This window comes from Muscardinus avellanarius (genome assembly GCF_963383645.1).
Source record: "Muscardinus avellanarius genome assembly, chromosome: 11".
NCBI classification, from domain to species: Eukaryota; Metazoa; Chordata; class Mammalia; order Rodentia; family Gliridae; genus Muscardinus; species Muscardinus avellanarius.
In genome coordinates, this window is record NC_137797.1 from 98489906 (window position 1) to 98513961 (window position 24056).

Genomic DNA, 24056 nt, shown 5'->3' on the forward strand with positions numbered 1-24056 from the left:
TCTCTTTTTTTGAGGGAAACCTTGATAATAAGCATGGTTTACCTTGGTCTTGGAAGATGAAAACTGCTGCATATAAAGAAGTATCTAGCATGCCCCTTGGCAAAGAGGGAGGCCTACATATCATGGGCAAAGGAGAAACAAGGCTTCTACTTCTCTGTCACTGAGGGTAGGGGAGCCATGAAGCTCATCACTCAAGAAGCATTTTATTGAGCTCTTATTATATTTTAGAAACTGTGCTGAGTGGTAAAGAGTACAAAAGACAAACACAGTCCCTGTCTTCAAAACATTTACAGTTTCTAAAGGGCACAGGTATAGAAGAGAGGAGGAGGAAAGACTGAGGATGGAAGAAGATGAAAATGCTCCCCAAAGCAGGTGTGTTCCAACCTAAACAACTCAGCAAGAAATTGTAGGCCAATAGAAAAAAAAAATATATATATATATATATGTTACAAAAAGTAGATATGTTATAGGCAAATGCAGACATGGTATGAGTCAACCAGATATGCATATGTGGACCTGTGATGGAAGGAAAGAGCTCATGGATGTCCCTGTGTGCCACACTGGGGAATATGAACTTTATCTCAAAAGAAAGAAGTCTTGAAGTGTGTGTGTGTGTGTGTGTGTGTGTGTGTGTGTGTGTGTGCACCCAGGAACACTCTACACTGAGTTAAATCCCCAGCCCTTTTTATTGATTCATTTTCATTTTGAGACAGGGTCTCACTAAGCTACTCGGCCTGGCTCGGCCCCTGAGATCCTCCTGCCTCAGCTCCCTAGTGTGGGACTGCAGGCACGCACCACTGTGCTCCTGCTGCATTGAGGGATCTTAAATAGAAGATAGGATACGATATGCTCTGATTTTCATTTCAGAAAAGCTATTCCAAAAAAGGGGGAAGGAAACATGGAAAGAAAATGGCAAAGACAAAACAACAACACAAACAAGGATGCAAGGCAGGATTGTGGGTGTGGTGAGGTCTGGCTGTGAGGTCTGGCCAAGAGCTCATGCTGAAGGAGGACCAAGAACAAGGGGACAAAGAAAGAAAAATGCCCCTGACCACTGCCGTGCTCTAAGATGCCCTGTCCACTAGCACCGGCTGGCAGTTTACACGACTACTCCTGCACGCCCACCCCATTCTTTTCCCCATAAAAAGCCCCTAGCCTGTAAGGAGGCTGCCTTCTGACTTTCATGGGCTCTACCCCATGGTCACTTGTCTCCTTCAAGGTTTTATTCCTAAATAAAGCCTGTTTCCTGCTGTTAGGCCATGTTTTCCTTTGCCCTGGTACATCCCAACAATTTGCAGTAATACAAAGGGCTTCCATAGGAAGTCTAAATTCTAGTAGCGGCAGAGTCAGTAGAGGGGAGGATCCATGAATAAAAACAGTCTCAGCATTATACTGAACAGTCCCTTCCTCAGCTACAGTTGATACAAAGTTGGAAAGAAGTCAGAGAGATTAAGACAGTATCTATACCAATTCATGGATGTTTCTCCTGAACCCAGGAGCTCAAACTTGCACTTTCATAATACAATTTGGACGTGGCTGCAAGGGCTTTGAAGTCCTGGTGTCTGATGGATGGGTGCATTTCCCCTAAGCTGGGCGATTCTTACAGGTCTTGGTGGACATTTCCAAAGAGCAGAAGAAAACGAGGGCCCTTGGATCTTCAAAGTGATTATTTGACTTTCACTTCAAGTAAAGCTTAAGTCAACAGGCAATCATCCCCACACCTTCCTTTTTATTGGGGTTTAACAAGACTTAAGTTCATGACTAAGAAAAATGAGATTTTGCCTGATGAGTGTGTGACAGAAGAAATTCATCTCACCACCCACATTAGTGGCCTGAGGGCCTGAAGGTTTGGATTGCATTTAAGAAGCTGGGGCAAAGCTTTAAGGGGGGGATAATTGAATTCCTGGGGTAGGAAGACAATGGTGATTATGTCTTAGATGACTAGAATAACAAAAGCATGAGGAATTTAAATAAACAGATGACAAAAAGAGCCCATTTGAGATACCAGTCTTGTTAAGTAGAGCCTTAAGGGTTTAGAATCCTCTAAAAGGACAAACATCTCAGTGTGTTTATAGCTCAGGCTTCAGAGTAAAATTCTCAGGTTTGCCTCTGAGTCTAGTATCTTCCTTCTTTAAACATTCCTGTGAAATCTTAACACTAATGGGATGAAAAGAACCTCCAGGGCTCACCACATTCAGGGGCTTCAAACGCTTAGAAAACCAAAGTTTTCTAGATTAGTGAGAAATCTAGACTCTTGATAGTGGCTAATGTCATCGAGAATTCATACCTAACTTACTATTTTTTAAACTACTTTGTAGTCATCACCTAATTCTAAGAACGGTCTTATGAGGTAGGTGAAATTGTCATTAAACCTACCTTTTAGATGAGAAAATTGGGCCTAGATGACTTTAGGGCCTAGATCAAACCCAGAGCTAGGGTTTGATGAGCTGACCACGCAGCAGGGTTAGGACTGGAAGCCCAGTGGTTTGACTCCAGAGTCTAACCCCAATGACAGTTACCCCGCGTGGCTGCAGGTAGTCTGACAGAGTCAGACTAATGTACTGTCCTTACATTTAGATAAAAGATGGAACAAAATAGTCATTTCTCTGAAATGATCAGGCTTTTAGCAAAATGACTTCAAGAATTGCTAATTGCTGTGGAACCCAGCTTGGAAAACCCATGCTGATCCAGGCTGCATCCTCTTCCAGGATGTGTTAATATTAATGGAATTGTTGACTAAGTCAATATCACCATCAGTGTGGATTGGTAAAGAGACTGTCCTGGTCTCTAAACTTATTCCTCCTTCTAGGAGCTTTAATAAAAATTTGATGGGGGAATGAATTAATGAATGAGTCTACCTGTCTCCCTATTCCTTCCTTACCAATATGACCCTCTCCTGCACCTTCTGCCAATTTCCCCAAGGACAATGAAAGATTTGTAGTCACCATAATGGTCAAGATTTTACAATCACTTCCTCTGTCTCCTGATACAAAGTGGAAATTTGTTTAGTCTTTAGAATTCTTCACTAGTCCCTGTTGTATCTAAACCTTCACTATCTTACAGCTACCATCTGATTGTACTTTTATTAGTGCATTGTCACTATACTTCACAGTGAGGCTCACAGTGACGCAGTGCTTGAAATGGATATTTTTTAACCAACTGTTGCTCCTGATCATTTTGCACTTTCTGGCCTTAGAATGCTCTTCTCTACTCTTATCACTGATATGTAGGTCCTCAGAACCAGGGGGGAACTCCTTCTTAGACTGGGAAACCTCTTCAGAGCATCTCTGATCCATAGTCCACCAAGTTCTGCTTCGAAATCAACACTTCCTTCCCTTGATTATTACATACTGACTTCTGTTGAGATCGTCTCCATTCATTAACAACTGCTTCCATTTATTCACACATTCATCTTTGATTATCAGACACATGAAGGGCTTAGTAAGTTCCATTAAAAAAACATGCTAGCCGGGCGTGGTAGTGCACGCTTGTAATCCCCGCGCTTGGGAGGCGGAGGCAGGAGGATCGCTCGAAGCCAGCGGCGCGCGCTGGCTTAGGAGACCCTGTTTCCAAATAAAAATGTAAAAATAGGTCTGGGAGTGTAGCCCGGAGGTAGAAGGGCTTCCAGGAACTCCAGTACCTCCAAAAAGAAAAAAAAAAAAGAAAAAAAATGTGCTGCACTCTGAGGGATACAAGAAGGAATGAGCCATGCCCTTGTCCCTCCTCGCTGCTTTTCAGAAAGAACCAAGCAGATGTATTATTGCTCATTATTATGAGCATAATACCGTGATTCAGTAAGATCTCATCAGTGTGTGGACCACACTCGGTGCTAGGATGGGAGAGCAAATAAATAAGGATGTTTCTTAGGATGAACTGGGGCTGGGCCTGGAAAGACTTCACAGAAGAGGCACCCTGGAAAGTTAAACTAAGTAGAAATCTGAAATGCTCAGGTCAACAGGTGGAACAGGGTTGAACCTAGGCGGCTGGAAATCTCAAGCTTACTGCGCACAGGTTACTCTTTCCTATCGCATGACTTCAGGATACTGAGAACTTAAGGGTATTCACTGAAAAGGTATTTTCATACACTGCCTGTGACTAGGTAAATTGGTCTGATCCTTTCAGAAAGCAGCTTGGTAAAATGAATCAAGAACTATATAGTGAATGTGTCTTAAACCAACTAATCACACCTGTGTGCATCTATCTTGATGAAATGATACTAAATGTGGAAAATACTACAGGCACAAAGTTAGCATATATTGTAGTGGATCATTAAAATAGAGGGAAAGTTGGAGAATCAGCCTCCCAGCCTTTCAGCAGGAGATAGATCAACTATGCTATACTTATTAGAGGGACCATTATGCAGCTACTAGTTTTTAATAGTATGTGATAACTTGGAAGTATTTATTCATATAATGATAAAATTTAAAAAATATAACTTTATTTTAAAAATTTTATTTTTTATAACAAAAAGATTCTAAAAGTGGCACCAAAATGCTTTTAAAAGTAAGGTTTGAATGAGGAGTTTGGGAAGACATTTTCCTTTATTTATTTATTTTTTTTTTTACTTTTAAAAAAATTTCTTTGATAGCTGGGCGTGGTGGCGCACGCTTGTAATCCCAGCGTTCAGGAGGCTGAGACCGGAGGATCGCGGTTCGTGGACAGCCTCAGCTACTTAGTGAGGCCCTCTGCAACTCAGTGAGACCCGGTTTCAAAATAAAAGAATAAAAAATAGGGCAGGGGGTGTAGCTCGGAGGTTGAATGCCCCTGGGTTCCATCCCCAGACCCGCAAAAAAAAAAAAAATTTTTCTTTGATACTGGAGATTGAAGCCAGGGGCATTCTACCTTAGAGCTATACTACCAGCCCCCTCTTTTAATTTTAAAATAGGTCTTGCTAACAAACCTGCCATCTTCTAGTCTCAGCCTCCCAAGTACTAAGAATACAGGCATGCACCATCAGCTTCCTTTCTTTATTTTGAAACTTTCTGCTATGTTTATGGTTGTTTTAGGTACCTGGAACCTGTAAGAAGCTGAGTTTTTTCTTTTTCTTTTAATCTATGGTATGAATCTCACTCTTAACGTCTTGCTGGGAATTTCTTCCAATAGTTATCAAATTTTCTAATTCTCTTTGGATTTTCCTCATTGTTTGCAACTAACCCAGTCAGACTATATAATGGATGGATATTTAACCACACAGCAGATGAAAAAAGTAGAGAAAATTTCCCAATTCTCTGCCTACCTAGGGCCTTAAGACAATGCAAAGAAACAACACTGATACTTAATATAGTTTTTAAATGTGCTAAATACTCTTCTAAGAGCTTCACAGATATTTATTCACAGATGCTCACAAGCATTCCTTGAAGTAGATATTATTACCTTTTTTGTAGAGCTAAGTCAATTGAGACACACAAAGATTAACCACTTACCCAAGGTCACCCAGCTAGTCAGTCAGAGTCAGAATCTGAACCCAAGGAGTACAGTTCAAGGGTATTTGTTCTTAATCACTCAGAAAGGAAGCTTTGACCTAGCCAGCTGGATAACAGGCATCAGGCATGGGCATCTACACAGATAATTGGTGGCAGAGGTGGCGAATGGGGCTGGAGGGGAAAGTAGACAGAATTCCAGGATTCTTAACGGGAGTCCCTCAGGCAGCATTTCTTCTCTTTGACTGTGAGAGGATGGTGATATGGAATGGCATCTGAAATATGAGCAGCCACCTCTGTGCAAATCTCTGGCTCAGAGCTGGCAAGGGATTAGAGGTAGCACTTAACGAAACATGAAAAGCGTGCAGGAACTAGGATTTCCATAAACTGGGTGGGTCTTCATATTTTCTTTGGCAATTGTTCCTGAAGCACACATCAGGGTTGTTTCTCCTCTGGTGAGCTGACTTAGAATGCAAAGCTCGGTTTTTGCCTATAGTTTTAGACAGATGCCCCAGGGGTAGAACAGAGCTTTCATGGCTATAGAATCTAAACCCTGCCCATCCCTCCACTTCTAACATACAAATGCACATTCCTACAACAGAACAGAATAAGTATCCACTGAAAATCCCGAGTGAGGTGCCTAGTGCACAGACAGGCATTGATATCCCCCTTTTAAAAGTGAACAGTCAATAAGGTCAGGAGCCATTGTGCAAATACAACAATGGATGCAAGACTATTAAGTATCGAATTAAATACTGAGTGATTCTTTTGTTGGCTCTGATTGACATTTCTCTATAATCTCTAGATGGAAAAAATGTCTAGATGCTATATCTGGGCTCTTGATCTTTGGTATTCTACTCCTCAAAATCATTAGTTTCAAGTCCCAGAAAGAGGCTTCTCAAATGTCTTCCCCAATAGAAAATCAGGATCGTTCTCAAGTGACCAAGAGTTCGAAGGCAGCTGGTCTAAAGTTGGTATCCTTCTTTGAATGGAGGATTCCTAGCTTGCGAGTGTCATCTGAAATGATCAGCTTCTACACACTTGTGCTGCTCTGTGCTCCTGCGTGCAAGCCCTGTGCAAAACAACCAGAGGCCCTGCCACCAGGAACCTGCCTCCCACCCCTCTACAAAACATCCTCAGCTTGATGTTGCAAAGTTGGCATCATCTTACCCAGGTCTTCCTGAGAAGAGTGGGGACTTCCCTTTATTCTCCTTGTCAAAGACAGGCTCCTTGACCCAAGTATCATAGGTCTACTTTACTCTTTTCACATTGAAAACTGTATTCTTAAATTCTGTATTTCACCATCTCCTCCTTTTCAACTTCATAACAGAAACCATAGGAAGTGACTCAAGAGATTAAACCTTATTTTCCAGATGAGCGGAGAAGGCCCACAGAGAAGAAGGCATTATTATGGCATTGCCTGTCAAACTGGCAAGAGGGCTTTTTCTGTTTCCCAATCCAGTGTACTTTTCGCCCTGTGCTTCTTGGCTTTCCTGTAGCACTAAGGGAACACTTAGTGCCGTGAAACTCAGGAAAGGGTGGGAGCTATGGCCACTCTCTCCTTCCACACACAGACGCCCTGAGGCAGTGGGAGGAGGTGTACCGTGCTCTTACTCATTTCCATGTATTCTGGAGTCAGCCCAGTGTAAGGCTCCAAGCTGTAGTCGAGGTCCCACTGCTCCGGGCGTTTCGAGTGGTCAGGGTCAGCTTCTCCAGGTTCTGTTTCATCTTTCAGCTTCCGAAATAGTTTCTTTAGTTTCCTGGGAAAGAAATGGAACAGTCACCACAGGCCACTGAAAGATATGCTTAGATCTACAGGAAGCAGGAGAAAATTAACATTTAACCTTCAGCCATCTTGGTCCTGGTTCCAAGAATAGATGATAGATAGATAGATAGATAGATAGATAGATAAATGATAGATGTGTGTGTGTGTGTGTGTGCGTGCGTGCGTGCGTGCGTGCGTGAGAGAGAGAGAGAGAGAGAGAGAGAGAAAGGAGAGATTACTTTTATATCAAATTTTGCCAGGAGTGGTGGCTGAGATAGGATTGTGGTTAGTGGACAGCCTCAGCTACTTAGGGAGGCCCTTTGCAACTCAATGAGACCCTATTTAAAAATAAAGAATAAAAAGATAGGGCTGGGGTGTAGCTCGGAGGCAGAATGCCCCTGGGTTCTATCCCCAGTACCATACACATACAAAAAAAAAAAAAGATTAAATAAGGTTATAAGGGTGGGGTCCTAAGATCCTTCCCTCCATTCCTCCTTCCCTCCCTCTCTCTCCACCATGCGAGGACAGAGAGAACAGCCAGTCCCATGTATACCAGAAAGAGCCCTCACCAGGAACTTAATCCTGTTGGACCTTTTTTTTTTAAATTATTTATTTTTATTTTTATTTTTTTGGTACTGGGGTTCCTGGAAGCCCTTCTACCTCCGGGCTACATTCCCAGACCTATTTTTAAATATTTTTTTATTTGGAAACAGGGTCTCTTAGCCAGCAAGTCTGGCTCCGAACCAGCGTGATCCTCCTCCTGTCTCCACCTCCCAAGAGCGGGGATTACAAGCATGTGCCACCACGCCCGGCAATCCTGTTGGACCTTGATCTTGGAAATTCTGGCCTCTAGAATTAGAAGAAAGTTAATTTGTATTGATTAAGCCACCTGACCTATGGTATTTTGTTATGGTAGCAGGAGTTGATGAAGACAACAACATTTAAGCTATTTTTTTGTCTAGAATGACAACAAGATGATAATGGCCCAAATTATCAGAGTTAGTATAAGAATTAAGAAATGATTTTTATATAGTCCTAAGGACACTGTTTATATAGAGTAAGCACTGACCCTGGAGGACTGACATCACTTTAGTACTTACTGCTAATATATGGGGGAGGGTATTGTGTTTTCACACTTCCCACTGGTGCATGAGGTATACAGAATGAAAAAAAGCGAAAGAGCCAGTGCACTTCTGCAAATCAATCCACGAGGACGTGTCCAAGAGACAGTTGGAATAATTAACAGCAGAACAATCTGAATCATAGCCTTGAAGAGCACAAAGGGATTTTGAAGTCCATGCTTTATCCCACAGGCATCCTGTCCACCCACCCCAACATTCCTCACCCAAGACCACCCAGTGCAGGTAGATATGATCAGCCATCTCATTCTATTGTTCAGAATTGCTGCTGACAGCTAGCAAAAGTCTAATACTTCAAAATAGTGTCTTTTCTAATGTCATTTGCCAGCAAGTAGATAAAAGTCTAATCATCAGTGGAGAAAACAGTTGTGTAAGACCAAGTATCTCAATTCACCAACTTTATTTCAGAGGCAAGAAAGAACTCTTTAACATATAGTTTTCATGTTGTTAAAATAAAGAAATAAATATTAACTTGTCGAGAGAGTCAATTAAGGAAGACAATCTATGTGACATGCTTAATTTAGAGCTTGGCATATGCTAAAAAGTCAACAAAGGTGTCCGTCGTTATCCATCAACATCAGCATCCTTATCACAGGAAGACTTAAAGAATGAGTTGAGATCCATTAGAAGCAGAAAATTAAAAAAAAGTATATATATATATATATGTATATAATCATGATAAAAGAGCAAGCAAAGCCAGACGTGGAGGCACGAGCCTGTAATCTCAGTACTTAGGAGGCTGAGTCAGAAAAGTTGTGGTTCAAAGCCAGGATCAGCATCATAGGGAGGCTTCCAGCAACTTAGTGAGACCCTGCTTACAAATTAAAAAAAAATAGGGCTGGGTGTGTAGCTTGGAGGTAGAATGCTCCTGGTAGAATGCTCCTTAAATTCCTAGACACACACACACACACACACTCTCTCTCTCTCTCTCTCTCTCTCACACACACACACACACACACACACACACACACACACACACACATACACACACAGCAAACCTCATTTCTGGGTTAAAAGCTGAGAAAGACTAGATGGAGCCTAAAGATTCTGAGCCTAAATAATGTAAAATGATTGAGACTATGTCTGTGAGTCAGGATGGAAGAGGAGTGGAAGGAGAAGAAGAAGAAGAAGAAGAAGAAGAAGAAGAAGAAGAAGAAGAAGAAGAGGAGGAGGAGGAAGAGGAGGAGGAGGAGGAGGAGGAGGAGGAGGAGGAGGAGGAGGAGGACGACAATGACAACTAAGAGAGGCGGAATCTAGAACCAGAACACAAACGTAGACTTTTCTTCCAGATGCCAGCACTCAGAAAACTGGGCCCAGTTTTTAGTAAAGAACAATTCGTGGTTTTAGTAAAGAACAATTAGTGGTTTGGGTTGTGGAAAATTGAACACAAGCAAATATCCTATTCCCTTCTACGATGCCACTCAAATAACCAAGAGTGAGTAAGACCATATAAATCTAGAGAGTGATGAAAGTGGCCACGGGCACAGCAGCCTGTGAGGGTGGCTAATGAATATCTTGAGAGATGGGCCGTGTGTGAAGGAGTTGGCAAAGCTAGTGGCCACAGTGGAGGAGGGCGGAGAAAAGCAAGCCAGCACTTGCTGCAGAATCTGAGAGGCTCAGGAATAGGCAGCAGATATCCCAGAGACAAGGGGCGACCACTGGCCACAGCTCTGCTTAAGGAACAACAGACCCAAAGGTCTCTGACCCACATTGTCCAGCAGGAGCAAGAAGTTTATTGTGACTAGAGATGAACCCTGGAAATTCTAGATCTGAAATAACTCCAACATGGGTGGAAGCCAGCCGAGTAGGCAACTGTATATAGGTGCCCAGAATGCAGAGAGTAGATCTGGGCTGGAGACAGAGATTTGGGGAACTCCATGGAGAGAGGGGCTGAAGCCTGGGCCATGCACAGGGATGATAAAGAGCCCCAAGGGATGTCAAAGGTGGGGATTGGGGTAGGAGGACAGGAGCCGCCGTAGCACAAGAAAGAGCTGTCCTAGAGCAGAAGGCCAAGTGTGGGGTCTGCTGGGCAAGGTGGCAAAGGAGGGACTTCAAAGTCTTTTCAAGTATGAGTAGGTAAAAAAAAATTTTAAAGTTAAAAAATTTATAAAACCAGGAAAAATCCAAAAGAAGGTTCTTTTTTTTTTTTTTTTTTTTTTTTTAATTTATTTTTTATTGGTGCAATGTATTCATACATCATAGTGGTATAAAGAAAATACTTTTGTAGACTTATGAACCCATCATTCCCAGAAGTTTCCTTCCTGGATGACCATTACAGAAATCAATAAAGAAGACGCTCCAGAGCAGAATCCTGCAAGTTGTATAACATACAGATGGGACACTGGGAAAACTTTGGATTGTGATTCCGACCATATGATGCCTTTGCTTGTTAAAATAGCTCCTTTGATGTCACCCCCTTGTCCTTTTCATCTGCTAGTGTTTTCCATCCCTTTTTAATGACACGACTCAGAAACTCTCTGGAAGGCTCCGAGCTTTCCCCGCGCTGTGCCTCTGGGCTCACACCCAGACTGTGGGCCACTGTCACACTCTGTCCCTTGTTGCCACAGGAATGTGAGCCCCAGTCGATCCCTACAGACCCAATTCCATGATCTCTTACCCCATACATTCCCAAAGTTAGAGATAGCCTCCCAGGGAGGAGTTCTAGAATGGTCCAAGGGGGCAGCAGTAACCTCAGGTACAATTGAAGGGTGTTGAATAAAGATAAGTGTGTGGAGGCAAGCATGGTGGGGCGGTGGGCACTCAGTAATTTTTTTTCCTGAAAAGTGGGCAGTAGCCGGGCATGTTGGCGCATGCTTGTAATCCCCATGCTTGGGAGGCGGAGACAGGAGGGTCGCGCAGGTTCGAAGTCAGCTGCGCTGGCTTAAGAGACCCTGTTTCCAAATAAAAATATAAAAATAGGCCTGGGAGTTTGACCTGGAAGTAGAAGGGTTTCCAGGAACCCCAGTACCACACACAAAAAAAAGTGGGCAGTAAGCCAGTAAGTTTGGGGATTTAACCTCACTAAAGAAGGCAGAACCTAGCCCTACATGGGCTGAAGACAAAGAACACATCAACCACTGAGCGTTTTGTTGTTGTTGTTGTTGTTTGTTGGTTTGTTGGTTTTATCTGACACCACATAGGGCTCAAATTTGTTCCTTAAAGTTCTGGTTCATGGTCAGACTCCATTGTCATTGAGGAGACCACAGACCTCCCTTGGTGTCTTTAAAGAGAGACTGTTTTATATCTTGAACTGTTATATTTATTGCATTTGCACAAAAAAAGCAGAAAGTATATGAAATTATACTGTCTATTACAGCTATTTTGGGATGTTATCTGGTGCTCTTAGTAAGAATAAGGATGGAAGCCGGGCGTGGTGGCGCACGCTTGTAATCCCCGCGTTTGGGAGGCAGAGACAGGAGGATCGCGCAGGTTCAAAGCCAGCCGCGCGCTGGCTTAGGAGACCCTGTTTCCAAATAAAAATGTAAAAATAGGTCTGGGAGTGTAGCCCGGAGGTAGAAGGGCTTCCAGGAACCCCAGTACCACAAAAAAAAAAAAAAAAGAATAAGGATGGAGAGGTATTTTGCGAGCGGAAGTACTGACCCGTGTATCTATTTTGTCCATCTCAAAGAATTCCCAGGAGAGAACCTGGCACATGGAAAAGCTGATATTTACTCTGGCAAAAAAAAGCCATCTCTCTGGATGATAAAGGGCTCATTTCCAGCTTTGCTTTAATGTATACAGGAGCCAAATTTGAGATCAAATTATAGTAAAGAGTCGGCACATACTTGTAATCCCAGCATTTGAGAGGCGGAGACAGGAAGATTGCCGTTCATGGAGAGTCTCAGCTACTTAACGCTTTGCAACTCAGGGAGACCCTGTTTCAAAATAAAGAATAAAAAATAGGGCTGGGGCTGTAACTCAGAGGTAGAATGCCCCTGGGTTCCATCCCCAGTACTGCAAAAGATAAAAAGAAAAAGAAAGAAAAAAGGAAAAGGAAAGAAAAAAAATAAAAAGTCGGGCTGTGGTGTGGCATGCTTCATGGTACTACACACCTTAGATCCAAAGTCTCTTCTTCAAAGACATCTATGGGAAGATGGGGTTTTGGGGGCGAGGGAAATCCTACCAGTGGACACAAGTAATAAGCAGTAATAAAAAGATCGGGTTCTTCCATGTGGTTCACCGTGTCCTTAGTCGTCTCAGAAAGAGCTGCCTCTGATCGTTTGGGGGCAGTAATGTTTACACCATTCAGTTCCTCTCTAGAAAGTATCTGTCCTAACTGTGTGAGGCCCCAGAACACACAACCAGGATGTATCTGTTATCATGGTATTAGAGCTGACTTTGAATTAGTGTCTTCCTTAGAAACATTTCATTTTCGACCTCCAGGGTCTCTGAACCAGGCCCATCAAGGGGAGGGGTGCTGCTGCCCGGTGGGAGATGTGGGGCTTCTTTAGTGTTTCTGTCTGGGGCACCCTCCAGATTCAGAGGTAGGGATCATGGGATGCCTTTGGAAAGTCTCTGCACTTGGGATCACATCTCATTACAACACCTGAGAAAGAGTTATATCCTTTTCTGCTCTCATTCAATCTAATTAGAGTCCAAAAGAAAACCCTACTAGTAAGAATAAGAATACTTGGGGTTAAAAAAAAAAAACCCTTAGTAACAATACATTTACAACATTGATCATCTTTAGGCAAGCATATCTTCCTATTAATAAAGAGAACACAGACCTTTGGCTACCAAAGCTTAGGTATAAAATAAAGCCATTGGTTATCTAATTATGTTCTCACATTTTTCTCATGTTTTTTTGCTGTTCATAGTAATGAATAGTATTTTTTTTTTTGGTGGTACTGGGGTTCCTGGAAGCCCTTCTACCTCCGGGCTACACTCCCAGACCTATTTTTACATTTTTATTTGGAAACAGGGTCTCCTAAGCCAGCACGCGCGGCTGGCTTCGAACCTGCGCGATCCTTCTGTCTCTGCCTCCCAAGCGCGGGGATTACAAGCGTGCGCCACCACGCCCGGCTGAATAGTATTTGTTTTCATCTTCAAAAATATTATAGACTAAAAGTGTGTTGATCTAAGAAAACACTAATATGCAAATAGCTGTTTAGGTAGATATCAGGAAAAATTTAAAAGTTGGTTCACAGATGAATGGAAAATTGAAAAGCAGTATTTTAATCCAGGAAGCCTGCTAGATTGTAAGATTCTCAAGGCCATAAAAATTGTGTTGTGTTATTTCTTGCAATAAATACACATAGGTACTCTACTGAGAACACTGCAAACTCAAGGAGAATTGTCACTATTTGAACTACTAGAAAAGGTTGATTAGATAGTCTTAATATTTAAAAAATTTCGAAGAATTTTAAGCTAAAGGTAATCAATGCTGTAACTATCTTGTTATCATGTTTTGTTTTGCTGTGCTTTGCCAAAATTATGCTATTCAGAATGCAAGCCGGGCATGGTGGCGTTTATAATCCCAGCATTCGGGAGGTAGAGACCAGAGGATCGTGGTTCATGTACAGCCTCAGCTACTTAGCAAGGCCCTTCACAATTCAGTGAGACTCTGTTTCAAAAATTAAAAAAAGACTAAAAAAATAAGGCTGGGGATGTAGTTCGGAGGTAGAATGCCCCTGGGTTCCATCCCCAGTACCACAGATAAAGAACAAAAGTCAAATCTGAGTTGTCAAGTTAGTATTTGTCTCCCTTGGGGAACAACTTGGTATAGACTTTGAAGGTACTGACAAGGTATTCTGTGACTCAAAAGCTACTGGGCCCAGAGCAGAAGAGAAAAACTGTCCTTACGTTAGATCTTTTCAGTGTTCATCACTAAACTTGTAACATTTACAAAGCAATGCCTATAACAGTCCACAACACACGCCAAAATCTTGGCTACCTAGAACTCTCGAGAATGGATCTATCTTCCTTTCTCTGGTGTCTGCATTTTCTAGATATCTGAGCATTTATCTAAACTGTGTTCTTTACATATGTTAGATGCAAATCTTATTTTTTTTTGCATGGGACATTCCACTATTTTTACTTTTTGCTTTGATTTTTATTTAAGTGTTTATGTGTCCATTTTATCCATAAATCATAATGAAGTTCAGAGTGAGAGAGACATACATTCACACAACACTTGGTGACCTTCCCGCAGCTCCCACCTGCTTCCTTTCAGCGAGTATATTGTACCACCTGAATTTAAATCTGGATCAGTTGGGCCGCTAAATTTCTGCCCTACAGAGATCTCTTAAAGACCACGGGCTATAATTGTTATAATTGACATTACTCTTTCCCTACTGACTCAACTGTGCTTTCCTTTTGACTAAGAAAGATTCTCTTTTTATTGCTTATTTCATGGTTTTCATCTGTTACATACATAAGGATGTTGCCAGGTGCTTGGATTCTGGCTGGGAGGGCTCTAATTTATTGAGAATATGCTCTAAGTGAAAAGTGAAAGGTCCAGTGCTTATACTCATAGCAATTTCATGGACCAAACTAAAAATGCAACCTGTAGCATTATAAAGAGTGTTGGATTTATTCTACATCTCTAAAGTTAACTGCATAATTATGTTGTATGTGTCCCTTCACAGACTAGAAACTGAAATGAGGAAGCATATTGTCTGACTACAATGCACCAAAAAAAAAAAAAAACCCACAGTGCCTTGTATTTGGAATCTGAAGAGACCAGCTTGGCTCAGCAGAGGAGAGGCTCATAAGCTGCCAGACCTATAAGGCACCTAGAGATGCTCATAATTCCACTATGTTCATCAAGAGATACAGACATCAAGACTTAAAGAAGTGAGTTCTTCACAGCCTTATGAGTTACTATGTAATGACCACTGATTAAAATGTGTCATACTTTTAAACACATGAAGTATTAAACATCAAGTATAAAAATCAAGAAAATTTAGCCTTTAAGGCAAACCACCATATGTTATTTTCATCTGTCATGGAACTGATGGGGTTGATATGTGGGGAACAGGCCAACACATGTCCAAACATGTGCCTGGGACTTTGCCTCTCTTAAACTCTATAAAAGCCTTCTGGGTCCAGAGAGAATGAGCTAAGAGGTAGTGCAGATGTCCAGGGATGATAAAATGGTCATGGCATGCCCAGAACATATCTGCAGCTCCATCCAGAACAGAATAACAAGGTACTGGAAGGGCAGGTGTCTTCTCCAGATGTTTGAGGGGGAACAGAGAGCCTGGCCGAGAAGCATCAAAGAAGACAGATGTGGTTTGGGTGTCATCTGTGTGTTTTCTGGTTGTTTGTCCACAACAAATGGTCTCTCTAAGATGCTAAGCTCCCAGAGTACAAGAGCCATCTGTTTCACTGGCTTTGCTTGAGTATCACTGCCTGGGTTTTGGTCAGAAAGCAGGGAGCAGGGCAGTGCTCCAAGGCAAAGCTTTGGTTTCTTGAAATTGATGATTTTCCAACTGATGACTGGGCAGGGAGGTGGAATGAGGCCCCAGACACTGATGTTCCCGCCAAGGCTCTTCCAAGAAAAGCACATGGCCAAGTACCACCCGAGATTGTCCCAGTTGGTGGGCAGAAAAGTAGCCGAAGTGTACGACCCGATTAATGGTATGTGATGGGAGACCCATGCGGAGGGCTGGGATAACATATCATAATGAGAGAATGTTGAGGATTCTCATGTTTTGAAGAGAGGCTCTCATGAAGAAGAGTTTTCATCCCAGGTAAGCCAACTTTTCTGCATTGTAACATTAGCCCTGTAAATCTATTTCTGAGGAAGATCAAGAGTAGCTTCCTCTAGGGAATTTCCTGAGAGTGATAGATAGTCTTCCAGGAAAGCAGGTGTATAATGTATAGTTTTACACAAAGAGGTCGGGGCCATATATCTTTCAGAGGCCCAAAGAGCCTTGGATGCAGTGAGCTTTAAATAGATATATAGGGACCCTGGCCCTTACCTTCGCCATATCACTGGCGAGGAACTGCCGTCACTTTGAAGCTTGTCTTCTCTATCTGTAGTGCCCCCCTAGCCAGAAGGTGTCGATAAAACCAGAATTCGTGTATTGTTTGTTTAAAAAATAGTGGCAGACCGTCTTGTTACAATGATAGCAGCAGTCTCCTTTCAAGACACAGATGTGGCTTTGGAAATGTTTTCTGACTGCCCCCAAACTCCTGACCTTAACTTCTTCTTTATTTTTTTTTTAATTGGTGCACTGTAGTCATACATCTTAATGGAGTACAAGATGGTGGAGGCATACATGCACACACCACTCATTTAGCCCTTTCCCAGTTCCTACCCCATCTCCTCCCCCTCCCTCCTTCTCATGTTTGGCTCAATGATTGACTTTGAATGGAGTATGGGTTACATAGAGTAACCCATAACACATGCAGGCTATTTTGTCTCTCGAACTAAAAATCTAAGCTCTGGAAAGACAAGGGCCATTTCATATGATTTTCATTCTGCATCTGAGTCATAAGAGGCAAGAGGTAGAAGCAGTTGCATTCCCTAAAAGGTCTCCTTTAGTGTGGACGGTGTTAATCCTGCTCATATAGTTCAGAGCTCAATTTTCTAGCCCTTAAAAATATTCCAGTAAAGCCAGGCATGGTGGCACACGCTTGTAATCCCCGCACTTGGGAGGCTGCGACAGGAGGATCACACAGGTTCGAAGCCAGCCTCAGCTACTTAGTGAGGCTCTCAACTTAGTGAGACCCTGTTTCCAAATAAAATATAAAATAGGTCTGGGAGTATAGCCCAGAGGTAGAAAGCCTCTGGGTTCCACCCCCAGTACCACACACACACACACACACACACACACACACACACACACACACACTATATATATATATATATATATATATATATGCCATTTTATTCTTAAATAAATTATTTTCCTGCTTAACTAGCCAAAAGAAATTCCAATGGCTATAGTTAAGAACCATGAGCAATAGTATGAACAAATATAGTTGTAAAGAAAGGAATTGCCCAAATGCCTTTATTGGAATACTTCTCAGAACTATTGGTATAATGTGCATAGTAAATGTGTAACAGGGAAATAGTATTTTGCACAACCATCAACCAACTCTATGAGGACCTTTTGACAACTGTGCCCCAGAATAGTCAGTCTTGCAAGTGGCTCACGAGAGAACTGGCCTAGGCTATTGGAGCTCCCTGGCTGCTGTCATTGCTTGGCTTCCGACACTGGTTTGGCTGAAAACACCCCTGAAACAGATTCTCCTTTAAAATCACAAAGCCAAAGAAAGGAAAGACAGAGGTTATATCTTTCTTTGACCTTAGGTAGATTTTAGCCTGTCCCATCTTCTTTAATTTTAGGGCCTTTTTATTTTTATGGCTATCTCCACACAAAAGCAATAGATAGAAGTCTTTCTTTGAAATGTGCACAAAATCATGGGGAAAGGAGGGAGAATCCAAATGAAACCGGCCCCTTCTCTGTCTCACCAACTCCACATCCGTCCCCTTCTAAGATGATCTATTACACATTTTTCTTCTCACAGTCTTTCCTAATTGATTTCCTCATGCGTCAACTTTCATACTCATCTTTCCACCGTCCTGAGTGTCTTTTCACTTATTTGCTGGGAGGACTAATAGCATTAACAAGTCTGAGATTCCGAATCCCGAGCCCGCCCACCACTTATTGCTTATGCATATTTAAGCAAGTGGCAGATCTTTCTGAGCCACAGATATCCCAGATCAGATGGCAGACATGGTCAGTAGAAAGGGACTTCCCTGTGGGGAAGTTATTGGTAAGCAGGAAAAGAATAAACAACCGAGCTGTCTGATGAGAAGAAAGGCCATGAGACGGGGGCAGGAGGTCTGGCACGTTCTGGGCCAGCCCCTGGCAGCGAAGGGAGGGAAGAGCAGCCTCGTACGTACGGGACGCCAATCTCAAAGACGTTGTTCTGGATCAACTGCTTCCCCAGCATGATGATGCTGAGCTGAATGCACAGCTCCATGAGGCAGCCGCCCGGAGCACACTGCAGAAGGGGAAGACACAGAAAGGAGCGGTGAGGCCAGTGGAGCCAGAGACACGAGGGCATCGGGAATGCTGCGATGGGGATGAGGATGGGGCCAGGCAGAATGCCAGCTCCGAGCCAGGCAGGGGTGCCAGCAGCTATACTTGCCTCTTCCATGCGGTAACCATCAAAAACATAGACGTAGCTTCCAGGCCTGCCCACGAACCTGTAAGCAAAACATACAGGAAGAGTTAGAGAAAGACAGTGTTGGCCTAGGCTGCTCGAGGACATTCTCCTGCATACAAGAATGCCCCTACCCAGTGTCATCCTGGGAAGCACCAACCAGGAACAGGAGTTCACACCCTGTCATTAGCTAGCAGTACCTAGGATCACCTCTAGCCCAGCCAAATTCTTGGGGACAGGGGCGAAACTGAGCAGGGGCTGAGGCTGAGTATGAGGCAGGACAGGAAGATGTGTGTGTAACCTTTAAGCATATACACAGTGATTTTGAATTATTTCTTTTCTTTTTTGTGTGTATGTGGGTACCTTACCGGGGCGGGGGGGGTGTCAAACCCAGGGTTATTTTGCCTCTGAGCTATACTCTCAGCCTTTTAAAATTTCTTTTATTTAAAGCAGGGTCTCACTGAGTGGCTGAGAGGTTTGCTAAGTTACTGAAAAAATCCTGTCTCGGCCTCCCAAATACTAGGATTGTTGGCATGTATCATCACACCTGGCTAAGTTTGGGTTATTTCTAAGTGTGTTTTCTGTACACCTTTTTCCTTCTAGGAATGTCAAGAACTGAATTCTGATTTCTTCTCCTTGCTGAGAAGTTATGATTTCCCAGGAAATTAAGGGCAAGGGCTGCTAATGTAGTTCACTTGCTTAGCACATGTGAGGCCTCAGGTTCCACCCCAGCAACACACACACACACACACACACACACACACACACACACACACACCATAGAAAATTACAAGGAGTGAGATTAAAGTTGTGAGCAAAGATTCCTGGGATCAAAGAAAAAAAAGGTAATCTTGACTTTTTACTGAGAATATTCAAATAAGGGAAGTAGCTTGGTTCATTCCCCTTCCAAGTAGAGTCTATTTTATTCAGGAATAAAAAGACTGGGCAGGTGGAAGAATTAGAAAAGTAAAAGCCAGTCCTGGAGCCAGACAGGTAATCAAAAGAGATCTACTTACCTGAAAATCTTCCCCTCACCTACCTACTGAAATCCTATCCAGCCCTCTAAGGTTCCACTTAAATATTTTCATCTTTCCTTCTCTGAGTCTTCTTGTTGTTTCTGTTTATAATTAAAGGTTCCTCTGAATCTTTTTAATTTCTTTCTAGTACTAGGGATTGAACCCAGAAACCTCCCACATGCTAGGCAAGTGTTCTACCAGTGAACCACATCTCTAGCCCCTAATACTTTACACCTTATTATAGCACTTATCAGAGTGGTGCTATTGCCAGGACTCTCTCTTCTAATATACCATAGATTTATCTAAAAGATTTAGAACCTCTGAAATACCATGTGTGCAATTTGCTTGTGTGTGTGTGTGTGTGTGTGTGTGTGTGTGTGTGTGTGTGTGTGTTGTGTGTTGTACTGGGGATTGAACTTGGGACATTCTACCTGGAAGCTATACCCCAGCCTCTTTTATTTATTTCTTTTTATTTTTAAACAGAGTCTCACTAAGTTGCTGAGGCTGGCCTTGAACCTGTGACTACAAACACATCTATAAGAAATGATCAAATGCGGATACTGACAGCTCCTGGGAATACTGCGTGTTTGATGAGTTTTTAGCTCTAGGGAAGCTTGCCTGATACAGTTGGTAGACATTTGATGGGAAATATCCCAGGTGGCCTGTCCACAATAAAATACTTATCAGAGTGATTTTATACCTAGATTTTTTTTTGTGTGTAGCAAAGAATTATATTGGTTTTTGTCCCTGGTTCTTGAACAGAGCCCCTAAATCTTTGGAATTTCCAGATAGGAAAACAAAGAGGAATATCTTTGTTAGTCCGGGTAGGACTATATATTAATGCTAGTGAGATTTCTCAAGATGAGGGTACTTGACGCCAGATGCCAGAAAGATCAACAATGTTGGTTGGGGCTTTGAGGCATGTGACAGCAATGTGACCTCAACAGAGGTGTGGGGAGACTAGACACTGGGCTCAGTCACATGGTGAATGATTCAATCCATCGTGCATAGATAATAAATCCCAGTAAAACTCAAGGTGAGCTGCCCAACTGGTGATAGACACTGATGTGCCAGGATGCTGATGAGTCCTAAGGCCACGAAAGCTTTGTGATCGAGTCCTTCCTAGTCCTCGGCCTATGTCTGCTCTAATTTGCTGGTTTGGGTCTGTATCTTTTCACTCTACTAAAACTGTGCATGCAAGGATAGCACATCTGAGTGCTGGGAGTCATGTCTGTGAGTTGCTGTGTCACTCTGGTCACTAGAAGAGGAAGACGCTAATTCAAAAGGATTTAGTGCTCACATTCCTGCACCGGGTGGACACCAAGGCAGAGAGCAGGACTGAGGGTGTGAGGCAGAGAGGAGCCAGACGGGTCCTACTTGTCCTGACAGCAGAGGACCCAGGACTAGAGACAACTCACTTCCCCATGTGTGACACTGTTATACTCACCTCCCCTTGAAAAAGGCCACATAGAAGATGGGGGAGTAGGCATTGACAAACTTCAGCAGGAAAGCTTTGAGAATCAGGCGTTCCTCAAAAGTCTGTTCTGTTTTGGGGACCTCTGCAAGAGAAGAGCACGGCTGATGAGCCAGGGTGAGGTCACTCACCTCTCCTGAGACTTGAGCTTGACCGGAGCCATTGTCTCTCAATTAACTCCCAAAGGAGAGGCCAGGAGACCCATCTCTCACACATTAGACCTGAATTCATCTGGGAGGCCCCCAAAGGCTTGGCAGTTGATCTGAAAACTATAGAAAGCAAAAGGGTACAAATAATACTTGCCTTTCTTCTGCAGCCTCCCTCCACCTGGCCACTCAAGCAATGGTTCCACAGTGCACACCTCAAAGAAGGGCATGTGTAGATAGGGTGGCCAATCACCATCTTTTACTCCATTAGGGGGACTCAGCTTTTTTTTTTTTTTTTTTTTTCTTTTGCGGGTCTGGGGATGAAACCCAGGGGCTTTCGACCTCTGAGCCACACCCCCTGCCCTATTTATTTTTATTTTTTATTTTGAAACCGGGTCTCACTGAGTTGCAGAGGGCCTCACTTAGTAGCTGAGGCTGTCCGCGAACCACGATCCTCCGGTCTCAGCCTTCCAAATGCTGGGATTACAAGCATGCGCCACCACGCCCGGCAAGGGGACTCAGCTTTTACATGTATGATGAACATCCACTTCCATAGACTGTACTAGAACAAAGGTCCCTGACTAAAATGACTCGTTAACCCTGGAACTAGAGTAGAGAAGGTGCCATGACATTGCTCCCAATTTCTGCTTCTGTAAGAGTTCACTGGAACAAAGATCTCTGAACTAGTAATTCACAGTAATTCTGATTAGTAATCACTGAACTAGAGCAGAGAGTGCTTTTCTTCATTCCCTTCATTTTTAGCAGGAGAACATCTGTATGTCCTTGGAATATACTGAGATACCTCATGTCCACCAAAATGATGGAGGCTCATCAGAGAACAAAAAAATATTCGTGTCTGGCGTCCCAAGCCCACAGGCCACAGTTCCAGAGTGTCCCATCAAGTCCCAGCAGGGGAGTTAGAGGACCATTCGTAGGTCCTTGAGGTACACTAAGCAGAAGATCTCATGACACCTGGGAAGGTCCAGTGGACAATTATGTTGGATGCGTGGTAGGGACCCCATAGACTATGACGAATGGCTGGGCAGAGATAAAGGGCTCCAGGGTATTTTAGGGGGCCGGTGTAGCAAAATGCCATAAACCAGGTAGTTTATAAAAGCCAGAAAAGCATTTCTTCTGGCTCTTGGGGCCCGCAAGTCAGGATCAGGGCAGATCTGGTGTTTGGCAAAAGCTGATTTCTGGGTACCTTGTTGCTGTGACTTCGCAGGATGGGAGAGGTAAGTGTCTCTCCGGGGCCTTTTTGTAAGGGCTTTAAGCCCATCTGTGAAGACTCCACCCTCCTGGCCTAATCAATTATTAAAGGCCTTGACTCCTAATACCATCATCTTGTGGGTTAGGATTTCAGCATGAGTTTGGGGCTACAGACAATAGGATCATAGTAGGAGGCCACACTTCTGGGGTAGAAAGAAAAGTACTAACCCTTTATCAGGTGGGCTGGTAAGTACAGCCAGGAGGTGTGCTGAGCCAGGGGCACAGGCCAGGGCCCTGCCAGCAAAGAGCTCTGTATCCAGATGGAGTGGCGTGTGCAACTACCTGACTTGCCTAATGCCTGAGTCACAGGTGGCTTGTGGAAGAATCATTGAAGAAATGTACCCAAGACCCTGTTCTGGGTTTGGGAACATCCTTCCCTAACCTGTCTCCTCCTGGACAAATCCTTTTCATCCTTTAACGTCCAGATGCTTCCCCATAAGATGCTTCCAGTAGCTTTCCCAGATGCCTTCCGTGGCAGTCAATTTCTTTCTGTTTTCTTTATAGTGTTTTTATCTCTCTATATTAACTACCTATATCTGTGCCCTTTGAACATTAATAGCCATCGCTGATTGCCATGTACACAGGCTTGGATCCCCATAAGCTCAAGATTCAGGACTAGATATTTTATTTGGGAGGTTTGCTTTGGAAGCCTGGTGAGGGAACAGGAAGGAGATACAGAGAGGGGAGGGGAGCAGTCGGGGTGCTCATACACAGGTTGATGTTGTGGCAACGGAGCTGAAAGATTCATGCAACGGGCAGTTGGGGCCCAATCCCACCAGGGGACCTTCTACAAAACCATGTGAGGCATCCTCAGAATTACACATGGAGGGGTGAGAAGTGGGAGTGCTTCACTGAGGGAAGGCCACCATTGGGGTGAGCCTGCTGGCACTCACAGGCTGTCTTACTCACGGGTTGAGCTTAATCCTGTAAGCACTGAACATCAACAGAGAAAGAGCCACAGGAAGCCACTGGTGTGGAGGGGAGCTATCTGGAGGTGACCTGCGGGTGGCTTAAAGGGATGTGGGTACTACCCAGAAGCGGCTACTTTACACATGAGACTGTACATAAGTGTGTGCCTTTGCTTTTTTATTTAATCCTCACCTATATATGTGAGTAGGTATAAACCTTCATTTTATAGAGGCCCAGAAAGGTCAGAGCCCTATTCAGAATTCACATGGCCAAGTCAGTGGTAGAGGTAAGATTTGAACTCAGATCTGCCTACCTCTAAAGACAGTTCTTACAACTCACTTTGAAAGCAGGATCTTTGACCCAGCACTGTGTGAATCAGGTGTTCTCTTTCACCACCCCCAGCTAAACACGAAGCACCTAAGAAATATCAGTCATTTTTTAAAAGTATGTTCTTTGAAGTGTTTGCTTTTGTTGAGCACCAACTGGGTGTCTGTCACTGTGCCAACATGTGTAGACTTCACTCTTTCCTTCAAGGGGCTTCACTGAGCAAGATCTCGGTGGAAAACCTTTTGCACACTGCCAAGTCTCTTCTGGATTTAACTAGAAGCAGGAGGGTGTCATCTCCCCTCTCTTGGCAGGAGGGGCCCTTGGAGAAGAAGGCTGCCTTGCTGCGATCTGGTTTCCTATGCAGCACAGCGAGTCCTTAACTCATTGTCAAAGCTGGATCACAAGCTTGATTATTTGGAGATGACTAGTGACAAGTTTCTCCTCCTCCCCATACAACTGCATGTGTAGC

At 43.4% G+C, this 24056-nt stretch overlaps 1 protein-coding gene across 2 annotated transcripts in view; it reads right to left on the reverse strand.

Moving 5' to 3' along the window:
* ANO2 (anoctamin 2) overlaps window positions 1-24056 on the reverse strand; it is a gene marked incomplete at both ends in the record, with an annotated part of 335860 nt that overhangs the window by 32404 nt on the left and 279400 nt on the right. For both annotated transcript variants that reach the window (XM_080706316.1, XM_080706315.1), the window contains 4 exons: window positions 7035-7180; window positions 18184-18284; window positions 18432-18489; window positions 20910-21021. In XM_080706316.1, the coding sequence (XP_080562442.1) occupies window positions 7035-7180; window positions 18184-18284; window positions 18432-18489; window positions 20910-21021 (417 nt within the window). The remainder of the gene's footprint in view (window positions 1-7034; window positions 7181-18183; window positions 18285-18431; window positions 18490-20909; window positions 21022-24056) is intronic.